The sequence below is a fragment of the Odontomachus brunneus genome, unplaced genomic scaffold (assembly GCF_010583005.1).
Source record: "Odontomachus brunneus isolate Ranch 3 - 2012 unplaced genomic scaffold, Obru_v1 Obru_scaffold_011, whole genome shotgun sequence".
Classification (NCBI taxonomy): Eukaryota; Metazoa; Arthropoda; class Insecta; order Hymenoptera; family Formicidae; genus Odontomachus; species Odontomachus brunneus.
Window position 1 is genome coordinate 1,534,758 of NW_022639461.1, and position 14,779 is coordinate 1,549,536.

General features: G+C 30.8%; 3 protein-coding genes across 8 annotated transcripts in view; 1 reads left to right on the forward strand and 2 right to left on the reverse strand.

Moving 5' to 3' along the window:
- Window positions 1–181: 181 nt before the first annotated feature.
- Window positions 182–4,255, reverse strand: LOC116840649 (cell cycle control protein 50A). 2 transcript variants are annotated; one of them, XM_032807608.1, is made up of 5 exons: window positions 4,055–4,255; window positions 2,983–3,810; window positions 2,725–2,890; window positions 2,103–2,159; window positions 182–1,259 (listed from the first exon to the last, which is right to left on the reverse strand). In XM_032807608.1, the coding sequence occupies exons 1-4, from the start codon at window positions 4,104–4,106 to the stop codon at window positions 2,147–2,149; spliced, it is 1,059 nt and encodes a 352-aa protein (XP_032663499.1). In that variant the 5' UTR covers window positions 4,107–4,255; the 3' UTR covers window positions 182–1,259; window positions 2,103–2,146. The 2 variants fall into 2 exon arrangements, with proteins under 2 accessions (XP_032663499.1, XP_032663498.1); XM_032807607.1 differs by lacking the exon at window positions 2,103–2,159 and having other exon boundaries at window positions 4,055–4,249.
- Window positions 4,256–5,634: 1,379 nt separating this feature from the next.
- LOC116840647 (transcriptional protein SWT1) lies at window positions 5,635–12,270 on the forward strand. Of its 4 annotated transcripts, none has more exons than XM_032807586.1 (13): window positions 5,635–6,020; window positions 6,125–6,440; window positions 6,517–7,068; window positions 7,173–7,274; window positions 7,356–7,429; window positions 7,609–7,845; window positions 7,938–8,162; window positions 8,243–8,470; window positions 8,668–8,860; window positions 9,016–9,134; window positions 9,220–9,377; window positions 9,627–9,767; window positions 9,849–12,270. In XM_032807586.1, exons 1-13 carry the CDS (start codon window positions 5,886–5,888, stop codon window positions 10,084–10,086), a joined length of 2,718 nt encoding a protein of 905 aa, XP_032663477.1. In that variant the 5' UTR covers window positions 5,635–5,885; the 3' UTR covers window positions 10,087–12,270. The 4 variants fall into 4 exon arrangements, with proteins under 4 accessions (XP_032663477.1, XP_032663478.1, XP_032663476.1 ...); XM_032807587.1 differs by having other exon boundaries at window positions 6,125–6,173; window positions 6,270–6,440; window positions 7,173–7,429; XM_032807585.1 differs by having other exon boundaries at window positions 5,636–6,020; window positions 7,173–7,429.
- The window catches only part of LOC116840650 (phytanoyl-CoA dioxygenase domain-containing protein 1), a 12,588-nt gene continuing 7,762 nt past the window's right edge, over window positions 9,954–14,779 (reverse strand). Inside the window, exons 1-5 of one of the 2 annotated variants that reach the window (XM_032807610.1) lie at window positions 12,994–13,463; window positions 12,044–12,187; window positions 11,710–11,817; window positions 11,329–11,479; window positions 9,954–11,158 (exon numbers count right to left, since the gene is read on the reverse strand). In XM_032807610.1, coding sequence (XP_032663501.1) covers window positions 10,740–11,158; window positions 11,329–11,479; window positions 11,710–11,817; window positions 12,044–12,178 — 813 coding nt within the window. In that variant the 5' untranslated portion in view covers window positions 12,179–12,187; window positions 12,994–13,463 and the 3' untranslated portion in view covers window positions 9,954–10,739. Of the gene's footprint in view, window positions 11,159–11,328; window positions 11,480–11,709; window positions 11,818–12,043; window positions 12,188–12,993; window positions 13,464–14,779 lie in introns of those variants that run through there. The other variant, XM_032807609.1, reaches the window with a different exon arrangement.

The following is a 14,779-nucleotide window of genomic DNA, read 5'->3' on the forward strand; positions in this document are numbered from 1 at the left end:
GATAATTATGTTCACAATATATACAACAGTTTATAGAGAATTTTGCTTGTACATTCTGAAAGTATTTTTCTGAATAATCAAAATCGAACAATCGGTATCATACTGTCGAACATAATTAATGCATCGTTGCGTTAAAAGTAACGTAAGTGAAACTCGACGGAAGAGATTACGAAATAATTTCACAACTGTTGTATTGCATGTGATCATAAAAAAACGTTTAACATGAATTCAATTGCGTGCACGCGCGCGATTGCTTATAAAATATTTCATCTATGCGCTTCTATATCTTAGCTCCGAAATTAAAAAGTTGAATTGGTTCTATACCAACGTAATGTAAAATACGTCAATATTAGATACATTAAAAAATATTTTGTAGTATCTATTCTTAACTCGAAAGTATATTTTATAGTAAAATGCCCACAAATAAATGAAAAAAAGCTCCGATTTCAATATTTCGATATAAATATTTCGTTTTAGTACTGTATAATTATTTGTTAATACCGACGTTCATTTTGTTAAATCATATATGCTATATAATATTATATAATATACATATGCTGCGATAAGATGTTCACAATATATCAATCACTTATTGACTGTGTGATTGTGGACAGATTATCAATTATATCTCAAATTCCTTCATCTGGTTTAGTGTTATACTTTTAACTCAGAATGATGCAGCTATGAATATCTTAATATAGGGCACTCTGTGTATAACAATACTGAAACTTGGCTAAAAACTTTTTAAACTTAACTAGATTTTCAATAAATTTTTGATTTGTTTAGTTATTTTACCATTTTTGTCGGTATTTTCGTTTATAACAAATAAATGAAAAGTAATGTTATTAGACAATAGAACTTTACATACTTTGAAACTATATATGACAGCCTCAAATTTCTTCATCTGGTTTAGTGTTATACTTTTAACTCAGAATGATGCAGCTATGAATATCTTAATATAGGGCACTCTGTGTATAACAATACTGAAACTTGGCTAAAAACTTTTTAAACTTAACTAGATTTTCAATAAATTTTTGATTTGTTTAGTTATTTTACCATTTTTGTCGGTATTTTCGTTTATAACAAAATAAATGAAAAGTAGTGTTATTAATATAGATAATAGAACTTTACATACTTTGAAACTATATATGACAGCCAATAATTATCCATGATTTAAAATTATATGTATTTTGAGTAGAGGAACCACACAATCCTAATGGTATTCCACAGTTGGAGTTACACTGATCATGTCGGCGGTGCTAAAAGAAAAAAAAGATATGTATGTAATAATCGTAAATATAGATTTATACAACTCTTTGACTCTAATAAAATGAATTTCAACAATCATATAAAAGCATAAGTAAAATCAAAATGTTTTCAGATGTAATAATACTTATAAATTAAAATAATAGCATATTTACATATTTCTCTTTAGAACATGCTACATGCGTTTCATTATATTTGTATTTTTTTACTTTGAACAATTCAATTTATAATGTAACATTCACTTAAATATAAAAAGCAAAAAACTTAAGATAAGTATATGATAAATTATTTAGATTTAGATTTTATTTAGATAAATAGCTTATATTATTTTATATTTTTATGATGATTTTTATATTTTCTGATGAATATCATATCATCATAAAATTCTTCTATTTATTTAGTTATTTCATATAATTACATAATTAATAATTAATAGAATAAACGACGTTATTCTGTTAAAAATTATTTATGATAGTTTAATATCTCCTTCTCAAACAGAAAGTTATATATATCACTATATACCTTAAAAAATATTTCAGTTCTTCTGACATACACACAGCTATCAAATGCATAATATAACAAAAAAATATACACATACCAGCAAATTATAGAATACATTAAATATGACTAGTCGAGTTAATTATTAGCAATCTCTTTTTGCTTAATATTAATGCCTGTCAATTTGTTTAATGTATACATTTTTAGGTACTATATATAATAATATAATACTATATATAATAATTTATAAAAATAATATTAACCGATTAGTCATATTTCATACACAAGGCAATGTAATTTGTCAATTGTAGACATAACACAATATCACAAACACTTACAAGAACATATATGGTGCCCTAAGAATACTTTCTTGTAGACGTCTTTACATTAGTTTGCTGTATAAAATATATCAAATTATATTATCCATTAATGTTGTAATAAAAATTGATGAGGAGATATCAAATATATATCTCTCTCTTCCTCTCTTAATCTAACTTAAGAGATCATTGTTGTAGAAATCACATGTGAATGTTTAAGCTTGCTACGTTTGATGGTGAATTTTCAAGGTATATAAAATTCTGTATATTTGTGAACAAAGACATTAACATATACTTTGCTTATGACTAATTCTATGATTTGATTGACAGAAGAAAATGTCCAGTACTCAGCACTTATCATTTTTTGGCATTCTTGCTCGGATTTTATCAAATATCAAGGTATTTAGACTTTAATTATTATTATTATTTATTTGTTTGTTTCCTTTTAAATCTCCATATTCTTTAATATTTGATAATATCAGCACAAGATAAGTACTGATAAGGGATGGAATGTAGACTACTGGATGTTTTCCCCAATTATTTTTTATCACAAACATTGTTATTAGGCAGAATATTTTTATATACACGTTTCTCTTATGTGAGTCAACAAGAAACATATATAATATATGAATATAGTTATTACCTCTTGGAACATTTAATATGTATAATCAATAAGGCTATGCCTAGCAATAAACATAAACTTCCCACAACAATGTAAGCAATACCAAGAAAAGGATTCTTTCCTCCCAATAGTGAAGTTGTGCTTAAAATCATTGACTTTGTTCCATGGAAGGCTGATACTGAAAATGCTAAAAAAAATAGCAACTATTAAATTATTTTCTCTTTCTCTTTTTTATTACATATTTACAAAAAAATATTTCATTTATTATTTTTGACTTACAATATTTGACTTTAAGGGTATAGATTCCTGCAACTAAACCTTCAGTAAAACCATTTTGAGTATGATCAACTCTGCGGTAGAGTTTTCTGAAAGTAGGTAATGCAGCAGTCCTCATCCATACAATTAAGTCCTCATTTTGGAATCCATTGTTATCTTCATTTTCAGAATCTAACTCCCAGATATGTTTACTCCAGTTTTTAGGCTTGGCAAAATCTTTAAATGCTATTGTCAAGTTACCCTGAGGATTTCTGAATTTGATATTCTTGTCGGATGGCCAAGCTATACCAGTTCTTAATAATGGTACATTCTTATTATCATGTCTTGCAGAAAGCAGTGTTAACTCATCACTGAAAAGTGAGTTTGCAATAGCTCCACATGGAGCAATAGGTGTTTTGTTTGTTTCCTCATAGGCAAATGGTTCACAGTCACTGGAGACAAGTGGAGACAACTGACCTAATAACTGATTGTCATCTCGAGACTTGACATATCTACGATGATTCTGGTAAAAGTTTGTTAGGCCATAATACATGTAAACTTTTCCACGAAAGTCCACAGGTAACTTAATAATTTCCTCACAAAAGCAATCTTTGTTGGGGTTCTCTGCAATTACATCTGCACATGTTCTAGGCTGTCCATCAATAGTAGTAATATTGGTAGAATTACAATTGGTATAATCTGTAATATGTTCTTTGACTTCATCAGAGAAATAAAGTAGTCCTATACCAACTGGTATAAATGCAACTCCTATTACAAAGAATGTCGGTAGAACAGTACCAGCCGTAAGTATTGGTTGCCAGGCTGGTAATCTTTGTTGTTTGAATGCACTGTCTGCACATAATCAAATGTTGTTTCTATGTATATATACTTTCTTTCTATCATAATCTTGTATTTTCACAAGTTCATTAATTAGTATCATTAATTTATCGATTCTATTAACATCATGGTAGATTTAATCGTTCATACATTGTCATACAGAAAGGAAATACAAAAAAGTTCAGACAAAAGCATATCAATATTAAGTCTGTATTTTCTGATTTAATATTTGTCTAACATTAATTCTATGAATACTTACCCGATGGTTTTTTCGATTTAGGTACTGCATCAACCTCACTGATCGAAGTCATGATTTAGCGATGACGACACGACTAAGATTTGACAAGTTCCGATAACCTAGCACATTGCATCGACCGCCATTTGCAAAACCAGAAGAAGCTATAGGCTGCGTTCCGAAATTCACTGCCACTACTGAAATTCTATAATATACGTAACATGAACTATAGATTTTCAGTACTGGCAGTACATTTCGGAATGCAGCTATAGGCGCATTTAGTGGAAAAAGCGCTCAGTGAGCAATCAGCAATTAGGGTGCGTTCAGATGGAGAAAGAAATAGCGGAATAGAACAGTTACGGAAATGAGATATGGTGGGGGTCAGCCAATCAGAATAATTCCATTTTCATTCCGTTCCGTTGTTTGATAGATGGGTTTCACATGACACGGAACTGTTACGGAACGGAACAAAAACGGATAACATTTTAACTTATCGACATCGAAAATTTGCTAAGTGTGATGAAATGTGTCCGGTTTGTAACGTGTTTTTCGCGACGGAGAAAGCGAAAAGACTGTTTATTATGACAAGTCAGCGAATGTTTGAGAAGTATCACTGATATTTACTTATATATATTAGTGAAACAATGTTTGAACAATGTTTGAAATGTATCATTGATATATATAAATAAATATCAATGATACCTCTCAAACATTCGCTGACTTGCCATAATAAACAGTCTTTTCGTTTTCTCCGTCGCGAAAAACACGTTACAAATCGGACACATTTCACAATTATGTTAAAAATCGTCGAAACGTAAGGTCGCCATTTTGATGAATACTCGATTGTAATTGGTCAATTCTTACGGTACGTCATACGTTATGGCTATGACAATTTGTGTTTGAAGACCTTAAATCCTCCATAAAACCCGACTATGGATCTGTTTTCTATTGCTGAATTGGCTGTACCCTCTCATCTTTTTTCCACCAATTTTTATCTGTATATCTGTCTCTTTTTAAAAGCATGTTCGATTGGCTCTGGGTTAATCCACTCTGGGTTATTCAGCCTACGTTTATTGGTCAAACAAGTACTTATAAGCTTTATGATTGGCTAGTAGAGACTTATGACGTCATTAATCGCTCTCTGAGCGATTAACCCAGGGCCAGTCGAATACGCTATAAAGCTAGCGGCACACGATGCTTGTTTTTATGCTGGATTGCTTGCTGGATGAAAATATTCGATTCTGATTGGTCCATCTTCAGAAATGCACCAATCAGAACAGAGTATTTCCATTCAGCAAGCAATCCAGCATGAAAACAAGCATCGTATGCCGCTAGCTTAAGTTTCGAAAGTCTACACTAGGGCTGCGTTTCGAAATTCACTGCTAGTACTAAAAATCTATAGTTCATGTTACGTATATTATAGAATTTCAGTACTGGCAGTGAATTTCGGGACGCAACCTAGGGTGCGTTCAGATTCCCTACCCGGGTGCACTCTGTTACTAAAAACACTATAGTATATGTCACATATACTATAGCACTTCTTGCATTAGAGTGCACCCGGGTAAGGAATCTGAACGCAGCCCTAGTTCAGCAAGAGAAAACAGATCCTATGAATATCGGCCATTAAGAAAAGAAAAAAAAAGAGTTTAACTGTGTGCTTAAAATTAAGTGTTTTTATGTCTTACACCGTTTGATATCCTTGAAAAGTTTCGCGTGTGTAAATTTATCTTACATAATGTATAGATTTAATTTGTACTGATGTTTTGATATTATATATGTATTACTTGACAAATTGTCTCGAGATCACCAAGTGAATAACCTCATTTGTAATCTGTGTTTTCATTTGATATACAACATGAAAAAGTGTAAACTTCCAGAGAATTGGATCATTGTCAATTCAAAGAGTCACCCAGACAGGGTCTATTACTTTAATGTAAAAACAAATCAATCCTCGTGGAGAGAACCGACGTTGGAACAAGCTAATGATAAGGTACTTTAGTTTCTTTTATTATTTCTTTATCTATTCGTTATTATTTGTACATATTGTATATATATTTTTTTGTGTGCATTTTTGCACACAACTTTAATGCACAGTCCTCAGAACATATTAGCAAACGACGTAAACATCACCACAAAGAAGAAGGTACTAGAGCAAAAACACCTGAACATGATTTTATTGAAAATAAGAGATCTCATAAACAGCAATTATTAAGTAACAAAAAGTCTTCTAAAATGGTAGGGAAAACAGAAGGGATTAGAAGTAATCAGAGAAACAGAAATTTGGCACAAGAACGTATGCAAATATTAAGAAAAAGTTTGAATCATGAGATGCAGAAACAGAAAAATAATTGTTCTACAATTGTTAAAAAACATTCAGAAAAACTTCACAAAAGTTTACCTGTTTCACGCTGTAAGTATGAAACTATATTCTTTGTGAAATCTTTGAAATGTTTGTACTTTATAATATTTTTACAATGTATTTGTAGCAGAGAAAAATGATACACCACCGATGAAGGCATTACGAGAACTGTTAGCACAAAGAAAATTGGAAAAACCAGCTATCAGGAATAGATCTTCAGGCAAAAATCAAGAACATAATTCAGTTTCAACATTTGTAAAGAAATCTTTAGAACAGACTGAAAATAATAAGCCAATTGTTTCATCATCAAAAAAACCATGTTTGGAAGGGACAGATGATAGTGTTATAATTTTACCTTCACAAAGTACATCTCCAGCATTCTCAGGAAACAACAAAGCACCTTCGGGTGAAAATAAAACAACATTTACACCACAAATGCGTGCTATTCATGAAAAAATTCAAAAACGTTCAGGTATACTTGTTGTAGATAAAAAAACAAAAAATAAGCATGATATTAAACAAAAACGAAGAAATCAGCCAAATAAAAATATAGCACAAGATCGTATGCAAAAATTAAGAAACAGCTTAAATCATGAGATGCAAAAATGTGAAGATGATTGTTCTATAATCGCTGATATACGTTTGGAAAGACTCAATAAGAGTTTACCTGTTTCAAGCTGTGAGTATAAAATTTTACATTTTTTGTAATAGCTTTGAAATAATTTATATACTTTCTAGTAATATTTTAAAGGTATTTTTAAAAATATTTTGTGTGTCTTATAGATAATAAAAATATTGAATCAATAAGCATTCGTAGAAATGCTGACATTCGGCTTAAAAGATTACATAACAGAATTTTAAAGGAAACAGTGTATGAGAGGAAAGGTATGTTAAACAATAATGAGGTACAAATTCAACAAAACAATAAAGTAGATGTCAGTAGTATGACTAAAGAAAAATTAGTAGAACAGGCAAATCAAGAAGTCTTGTATGAGGAAATGGATTGGGAACCAATGAAAGACGAAGAAATTACATTAGAGGTAATTATTATTATAATTAAAATGTTGCAATAACTCATGTTGTTCAAATATCAAAGATCAAATATATAAATATGGATATTTTTAAATATATATTAACTATATGTAACTTTGTAAATATATCCTATAAATCTTGTTAAATTATAAAAAAGTTTACCATATTTCGTGTTTTTTTTATACAGGTTGAAGATATCAGAGCACAACTTAATAATAAAAATTGCGCGAATGTATCTAACTGTTCATTAGAAAATACTACAGTACTAACACAACCATTAGAATCACAGGAAAAAGGTCCATTATACATTGTTATTGATACAAATGTATTTCTGACAAATCTCGAAATTATTGAAGAAGCAAGAGATGCTACTTTCAAGAATTATCCGCGTCCTTTTATTGTAATTCCATGGACTGTCATACGGGTAAGTATGATAAATTAATGAATATAACAAACAGTTTAATATTTATAATAGTTAATGCTATATTTATGAAATTATTTATATAACATCTGCAGGAATTGGATTACTTAAAAAATGATAAATCTAGATCCGAAACTTTATGTACAAAAGCCAGGAAAGCCATATCATTTATTAATAAACATTTTGCTTCTAAACATCCACGTATCGTAGGCCAAACACGGGAACAAGCAGCAACAAATAAAGAAAACTTTTGTATTGATTGTCCAGATGATGAAATTCTTCAATGCTGTTTGCAAATTAAAAATTTAAAGAAGGATGCAGTAAGATATCATTTGTATATATAATGGCATTTAACACATGTGATGGCATTTAATACGTTGTTCTTTTATTTTGAATGTAGGTTTTATTATCGTATGACAAAAATCTCTGCACTAAAGCAATGATACATCGTATAATGACAGTAGGACGAGATGATCCTCTTGCAAAATTGGATAATTTAAATACAAGTGACAAAATAATGAATCCTTTGAGCAATAATGCTCAACATTCTATCTTAAGCGAAGAATTACATTTTTCAGACAAATTTTTTGAGGATGCAAAAATGATTATGAAAGATCTTTTTTCAACGGTGAGTATTATACCTTTCTTAGTGAGAAAAATTTTAAGCTAAAGCTAAAAACTTGGCCACATTTTTGACATTTTTTATTCTTCTATTTTTCTTTAACAATGGTTGCCTACAGTATTATATATTATACTTTGGATTCATATTTAATAGATATGATGGTAAAAGAATGATATTTAATAAATATTGTCATATTCTCTTAGATTGTCGTTAAACAGATGTCAGAAATTTATGGACCAGAGTGGGAGACTTATGTCATTATAAAACCACCTTGGAATATAGTGACTGTATTAAAATGCATTATCAAACATTGGATCGCTGCTATAAACGAATCTTTCCACCGATATGCTGAGCTCACTACGCGGGAATTACTTGAAATCTTTGATCATCTACCGGGTATATGTCGATATATGTAATTTATAAGTGATAAAATATTGTATTTAGCAACTTCATATTAATTTCAATACTTTCGCTATTTTCATCTGGTTAATTATTTTTTTATTAATTGTTTAATTCAGTTAAATTCATCCCGATGATTTCGTTATTTTTAGTTGGTGGCAGAAAGTTGCAAGATGTAGAATACACTTTGGAAAAATGCAGTGATCTAATACAAGCAATAAATGAAGATAAGCATTATGATCTTATGGTACAATCGTTCAATGCTATTACGGTAATACTTTATATACATCTCAGTATATTGTAATTCTGTGAAATAATCAACAAAAAGCGTAAACTTTATAAATTAATATTTTTAGGAAATCAAGACGAAATGTCTCAAGTGTATCACTGATATTGATCGGAAAAAGTTACATGACAAAATAGGAATTATAGAAGATGTTCAACAACAAGATCAAAGTGCGGAGAAGGTACTTCAATGCTTTAAGTACATTTACAGTTACGCGCGTGACTTCTGGTAAGCTTTCTTTACATTAATATAAACTATATATAAAGTATGTGCGCACGCATGTACACACACACACACACACACACACACACATACACATATATACACAAAAAATAATTATATAAAACTTACATCATTTTGATATGATTATTTTTTATAATTTTTAATATTTTAGCAGTTGCATATGTGATATGTACCAATAACAATAATCTTGCTTTTTTATTTGTAATTGAATATTATTTTATTTGTATTTTACAGTGGTTTGGCGGCCAGCATCGCAGGAAAAGTTTTTCCTCTTAATTATAGTCCAATAAATCCACCATTATCACATGCAACTGTAAAACGTTTACAAGCAGACATTGCCAAGAAAGTGAACGATTTGTCACATAACCTAAATAAGTAAGTTATTCCTTGATTTGGTATAATTCTATATGTACAGTTATACATAATAACTATATGTATTTTTTTTTTCATAATTAGGTTACTGGTACAAGCTGAAAATAACTCTATAAAATATCAGACATTGAGTACTTTGCAGCAAGATTTGAATGCATTCTTTGCTTATATAGAAGTAACAACAATGAATGTAGAACTTTTGGATATATTTTATTGTATCATATTAAAAAAAGAAGTATTGAAGGTTGGTTTGAGACAACTACAAGAGTTAGGCACACATTATCGCGCACTATACTTAAATGTTTGTAATAGAATAATTTAATCGTATAATATAATTTATACACATGTAAGAGAGAAAGGTAAAGAAAAAAATAATATATTTGAAAAACCACAGTTATTAAAAAAATAACATATAGATATTAAAAAAGCAGTGGATAAAAGAAACATGATATGTAAATATTAAAAAAAATACAAGATGATATCCTTTCTCTTTTTTTGATAAAAGAATATAAAAGAAAAATGTTCGAATATTTCTATGTATTATTCGATGTATTAAGAAAGACTATTAATAATAGATTTTGATATAGATTTTGCACAATAATATTTTTCTCTTTTGATATAAATTAATTCTAGGAAAAAGAGAGAGAGAAAGAGATAGAGGGTCATGCGCATACTTTTTTTCTTTTACCCACTGCATATGTACTTATATTAATTAAATTAGGGTTATAAGACAGTAACGTAGAATACCATCGTTACAGAAATAACTGTGATATATCTGTTGTTATTTTCTTTTGATCGTTGCTAAGTTGTACGTCAAATGTTATTTTTTTACATACTGTTATGGAAAAAATAAATTCTCTTTTGCATAACCGTAGCAAGATCATCAGTGCGTATATACATGTACGTTTGTGTGTACGTGTGCGATACGATGCGTGTATACTCCATGAACGATGATTCCTAATTAGTACGATGTATCTAATTTAGATAGAGCTTTGGAAAACCACAAGCGAGTGGTTGAAGCCAATTGTCTTTCGCATAAGTCACATCGTGAGTTTCGATCACATGGAAGGTGTAAGCATGTCTCGGTAGGTTGCTTCTATTTGGAGCAGAGAAATGAAGAACTTGACCGTGGAGGAGAATGCAGGTGCCTTTGCGTACGGGCACGGGGGTGAAGCAGCTCTGCGAATAATGAGGCGCAGCTTTGTCGAAAACTAATAATTGCTTAGAACACGATTCTTTGTTTCTTATGAAGCGCCTGTGCACTCCACTCTTGTGTGAACCCGGTGCGATCCATAGACATCCATTCTCCTGCGTAGCGTCATCCAAAGCGATCCAGAAACCCAAGAGTGTTGCCGGCTCGGTATACAAATACGTTGCGTCTTGATGCGTTGTTACTGTAACAATGTAACAGTCCTTCAATCGGTAATATTTATATTTGTGTTTTGCAAATGTATAAAACGCAAAAAATATATACACTATATGGTACAAGTCTCTATATGCATCCAGCTAAGCACTTCTTATTTTGCGTCACCGGTGTAATGAAAGATGCAAATGAGTTAGTTACCTTCCGAACCTATCGTGGGGTTCTTGTAAATGTACATTGACTGACATACCGCCGGTTCTTTATAATTAAGTTGAAAAGCGACTTCTTTGACTCTTTCGTCGAAAGTGTACTTTTTGAAAGAGGGATGCAACCAGTGAAGCGCATGACCCACCTGACAAATATAAGATAATTATTAAATAGTTGTTAGGACTGTGTTACAATCTATTAAATGGGTCATAATTATTCAAACCTATGAATATAATAACGATTTAACTCTATTATATAATTAATAACTATTTAAATAACTATTTAATAATTATCAAGTATTCTGTAAAAATTGCGCGCGCAAAAATTGATCATTCAGTTAGAAGAAATGTTTCTTCGTTTTTTACTTATACTGACTTTGTTTAATGATACTTCTGGATTCACTCTCAGCGCTCCGTCTTTTTCTAGAGCCTCAGCCTCGAAGAATACGCTTATTTTGTTAGCGCTATCCAGAAAATAATCAGCCTTAAACAAGACGATTGTTATTTTTATTAGTTATTGACTTTAAGTTTGATTTGTAAAAGACTTAAGAATTAACGGAAAATGTACAAATATAGTGCCTTGTAGTTGTAAATTTATTCATTATATCTATTATCGCGGGAAAAAGAATTTTTACTTTTTTTTCTCAAGGGATAATGGCATATAACATATTCATTTTCCGTCCATTCTAAGTCATTTAGAGTAATCTTACTTGTTGTTCATTTTTAGTATCGAATATCTCTCGTTCCGATTCAGGTGGTAAATTTTTCGTAAAATATTGTCCGCAAGACCTTAATTCCTCAATCTCGTGTGGTCGAAGGAAGTCCTCCAAGACGGCGTAACCCATATCTTTAATCTGTTAATTGCGCACTTAATATAAGCACATTATTTTTCAAGAGTATATGATTTTATTTAATTAAATTTAAATTTAATCTTTAAGTATATTTAAGTATATATAAGTATATATTTGTATATATAAGTTGTATATATAATTTGTATATATAAGTATATATTTTTGTATATGTATATGTGTAATTAAATTTTTTAAAATTAATTTTATAATTAAATATTATTCGTGTTAACAATCGCTTACGAACTGGTGTTTTAGAATTTTATCGAACAGTAAACCAACAAATCATTAATTATTTATATAATTATATATTAATCATATATTATTAATTATATATATTAATTACTTATATTAATATTAATTAATATTAAGAATTATTAGTCTAAACTGCTGACTGATGATTAGATATCATAAGATTCCTATTGTACGTCAATATAAATCAAAGAAATACTAACAGAATAATTGTATATATGTAATCATATTTAAATTTCCTTGTTATATATGTGAACAAAGCAATGAGAGTCGGAAAGTAACAAACAAGATCGTCAGATGTACGAACACGCGGTACAGAAGGATCAGATGTGGAAAAACACTTGGAAAAGTACGCTAGTTGGAGAATTTATTCTCAGAAGAATTCTAATAGAGGATATCTAGGAAGATACTTTTACTGAAGCTCTTTTTCCATCATAACGAAGTATAATTTAATTAAAATCGGACGAGTTGGCGAATAACAAGCTGTTTATTCTCGTGTCACCGGTGCAAGATCAGAAAATTGTTTGTGACTCAAGATTCCAGGGAAAAAGGATTTATACCCGACTAATTGGTCAGTCCATCCACTTCGCCGATCGCAGATTCATCGCGGTGCTCCTCGCCGATGTTTTGAGTAATACAACGCGTTTCACAAATAGACACCGCGACCGATAAAGGTTCCCTAAGAATAGCCGCGAGCACTGCCTGCCTCAAAGGGCAAACGAGCTCTTTCTCAGACTCGTTTCGCGTTTTTCCGTCTGCCGTTTCGCTGCCGCATTTGCGAGCCGATCGTGTCCGTCAGGAAAATCACGGACGTGCGCAATAAGGAGTAGAAGTACCAATGCCTGGGTACTAATAACAAAATACCTAACATTCTTATTGTTTTAATTTTTAAGTGTGAGTATTTAAACTTTCAAAACGTAAAGTATATGTACAGAGTATATGTATAGTAAAGGCACCAAAAGCGACATACCACTTTGTTTTTGGACGTTATGTCTTAATATAAAGCTCAAAATATAAATGCAAATATATATACATGTAGTTGGAAGTACCTCCTATCAGATAATATCACATTTTTACTGAAATTGTTTCTAGATTTAAAACAAAAAATGTTTTTGTAAAACGCACGAAAATGGAGTTTAAAGAAAATAGGTGCCAAAAGCGACATACTTATTGGAATTTATTAAAAAAAATCAAATCAATAAAAATCATAGAAATAAAATTTGCGAATTTTTAAAACGATATTTGCTAATTTAGCATATAAAGGAACAAGAAATATACCTAGTATGAATTTTTTATGACTTAACTGATAAAAAGGATTACGTTTATATTAGTTTCGATAAAATACAACATTTAATATATGAGATATAGAGGTATGTTGCTTTAGGAGGCCTATGTCGCTTTTGGCTACTTTTCTTTATATATTCAATATACAGTGCGTGTGTGCGAGTCACTTAACGTTAAATTCTAAAATATTTCTGTTGTTTTTTATATTAGAGAGAAAAATGTGTAAGGAATAAATTGTACGATTGGAAGGGATAAATTGTGGTTAGTTAACTTTTCCAATCACATGATTTATTCCTTACACATTTTTTAATGAAAAACTATATAAAACACTATATAAAACAATATAAAAAAAACACTTAAAAAACAATATACAACTCTATATAAGAAACACATACACACACAACGTATAACCATGTAAAGAAATAATAAAAAAAAAAACACAAGTTATTCGTCCTATACATATTCTATCTATGTTGAATGTTTAAGAATTCATATTTAAAGATCAAAATAATAAGAATATTCAGAGTTAGATGCCAGTGTTATTACTGCCTTAAAAATTGGTACTTTCAGTACAACTCAATTGTTCATCCAAAATTTCTTTATCGAACGCCGTCAGAATCGCGTCTCTCGCGCGTACGATCGCGTAACCGCGCGTATCCATATAGATGGATTAGTACGCGACGCGGAAAATGAAGCAATTAAGGTGCAGAGCTTTCTCGACTCGTCGCTACGCGAGTCCGGCTCATTTGTAGAAAACACATCAGCCAGCCGAATGTACTCGCGGGTGAAATCCGTGCGTGTGTAGTCGCGCGAAGTACTTTGCGCGCGCGCTTTATCTCGTCCTCTCCTCTCCGTCGCGCTCGTGTCTCAATTGCTGTATTTTCTGGCCTGGAGATAATTGTATCCAGCTTTCGGATTTTTTTTCTCCTTTCGCTTTCATTTGATAACAATCGTTAAATGAGACCTTGAGTCCCCGTCGTTAGCTGAGAAGTTTGGCACAAGAGAGAGAGAGAGAGAGAGAGAGAGAGAGAGAGAGAGAGAGAGAGAGAGAGAGAGAGAGAG

What these genes read in the sequence shown, in the direction of transcription:
- LOC116840649 (XM_032807607.1), bottom strand. Translation starts at nt 4,106, where the DNA reads ATGACTTCGATCAGTGAGGTTGATGCAGTACCTAAATCGAAAAAACCA. An exon ending in TAAATCGAAAAAACCATCGG is followed by an intron (nt 3,811 to 4,054) that starts GTAAGTATTCAT and finishes GATTATGTGCAG; the next exon opens with ACAGTGCATTCAAACAACAA. An exon ending in CATATTAAATGTTCCAAGAG is followed by an intron (nt 1,260 to 2,724) that starts GTAATAACTATA and finishes TTTTTCTTTTAG; the next exon opens with CACCGCCGACATGATCAGTG.
- LOC116840647 (XM_032807585.1), top strand. Translation starts at nt 5,886, where the DNA reads ATGAAAAAGTGTAAACTTCCAGAGAATTGGATCATTGTCAATTCAAAG. An exon ending in ACGAAGAAATTACATTAGAG is followed by an intron (nt 7,430 to 7,608) that starts GTAATTATTATT and finishes TTTTTTATACAG; the next exon opens with GTTGAAGATATCAGAGCACA. An exon ending in TGAAAGATCTTTTTTCAACG is followed by an intron (nt 8,471 to 8,667) that starts GTGAGTATTATA and finishes ATATTCTCTTAG; the next exon opens with ATTGTCGTTAAACAGATGTC.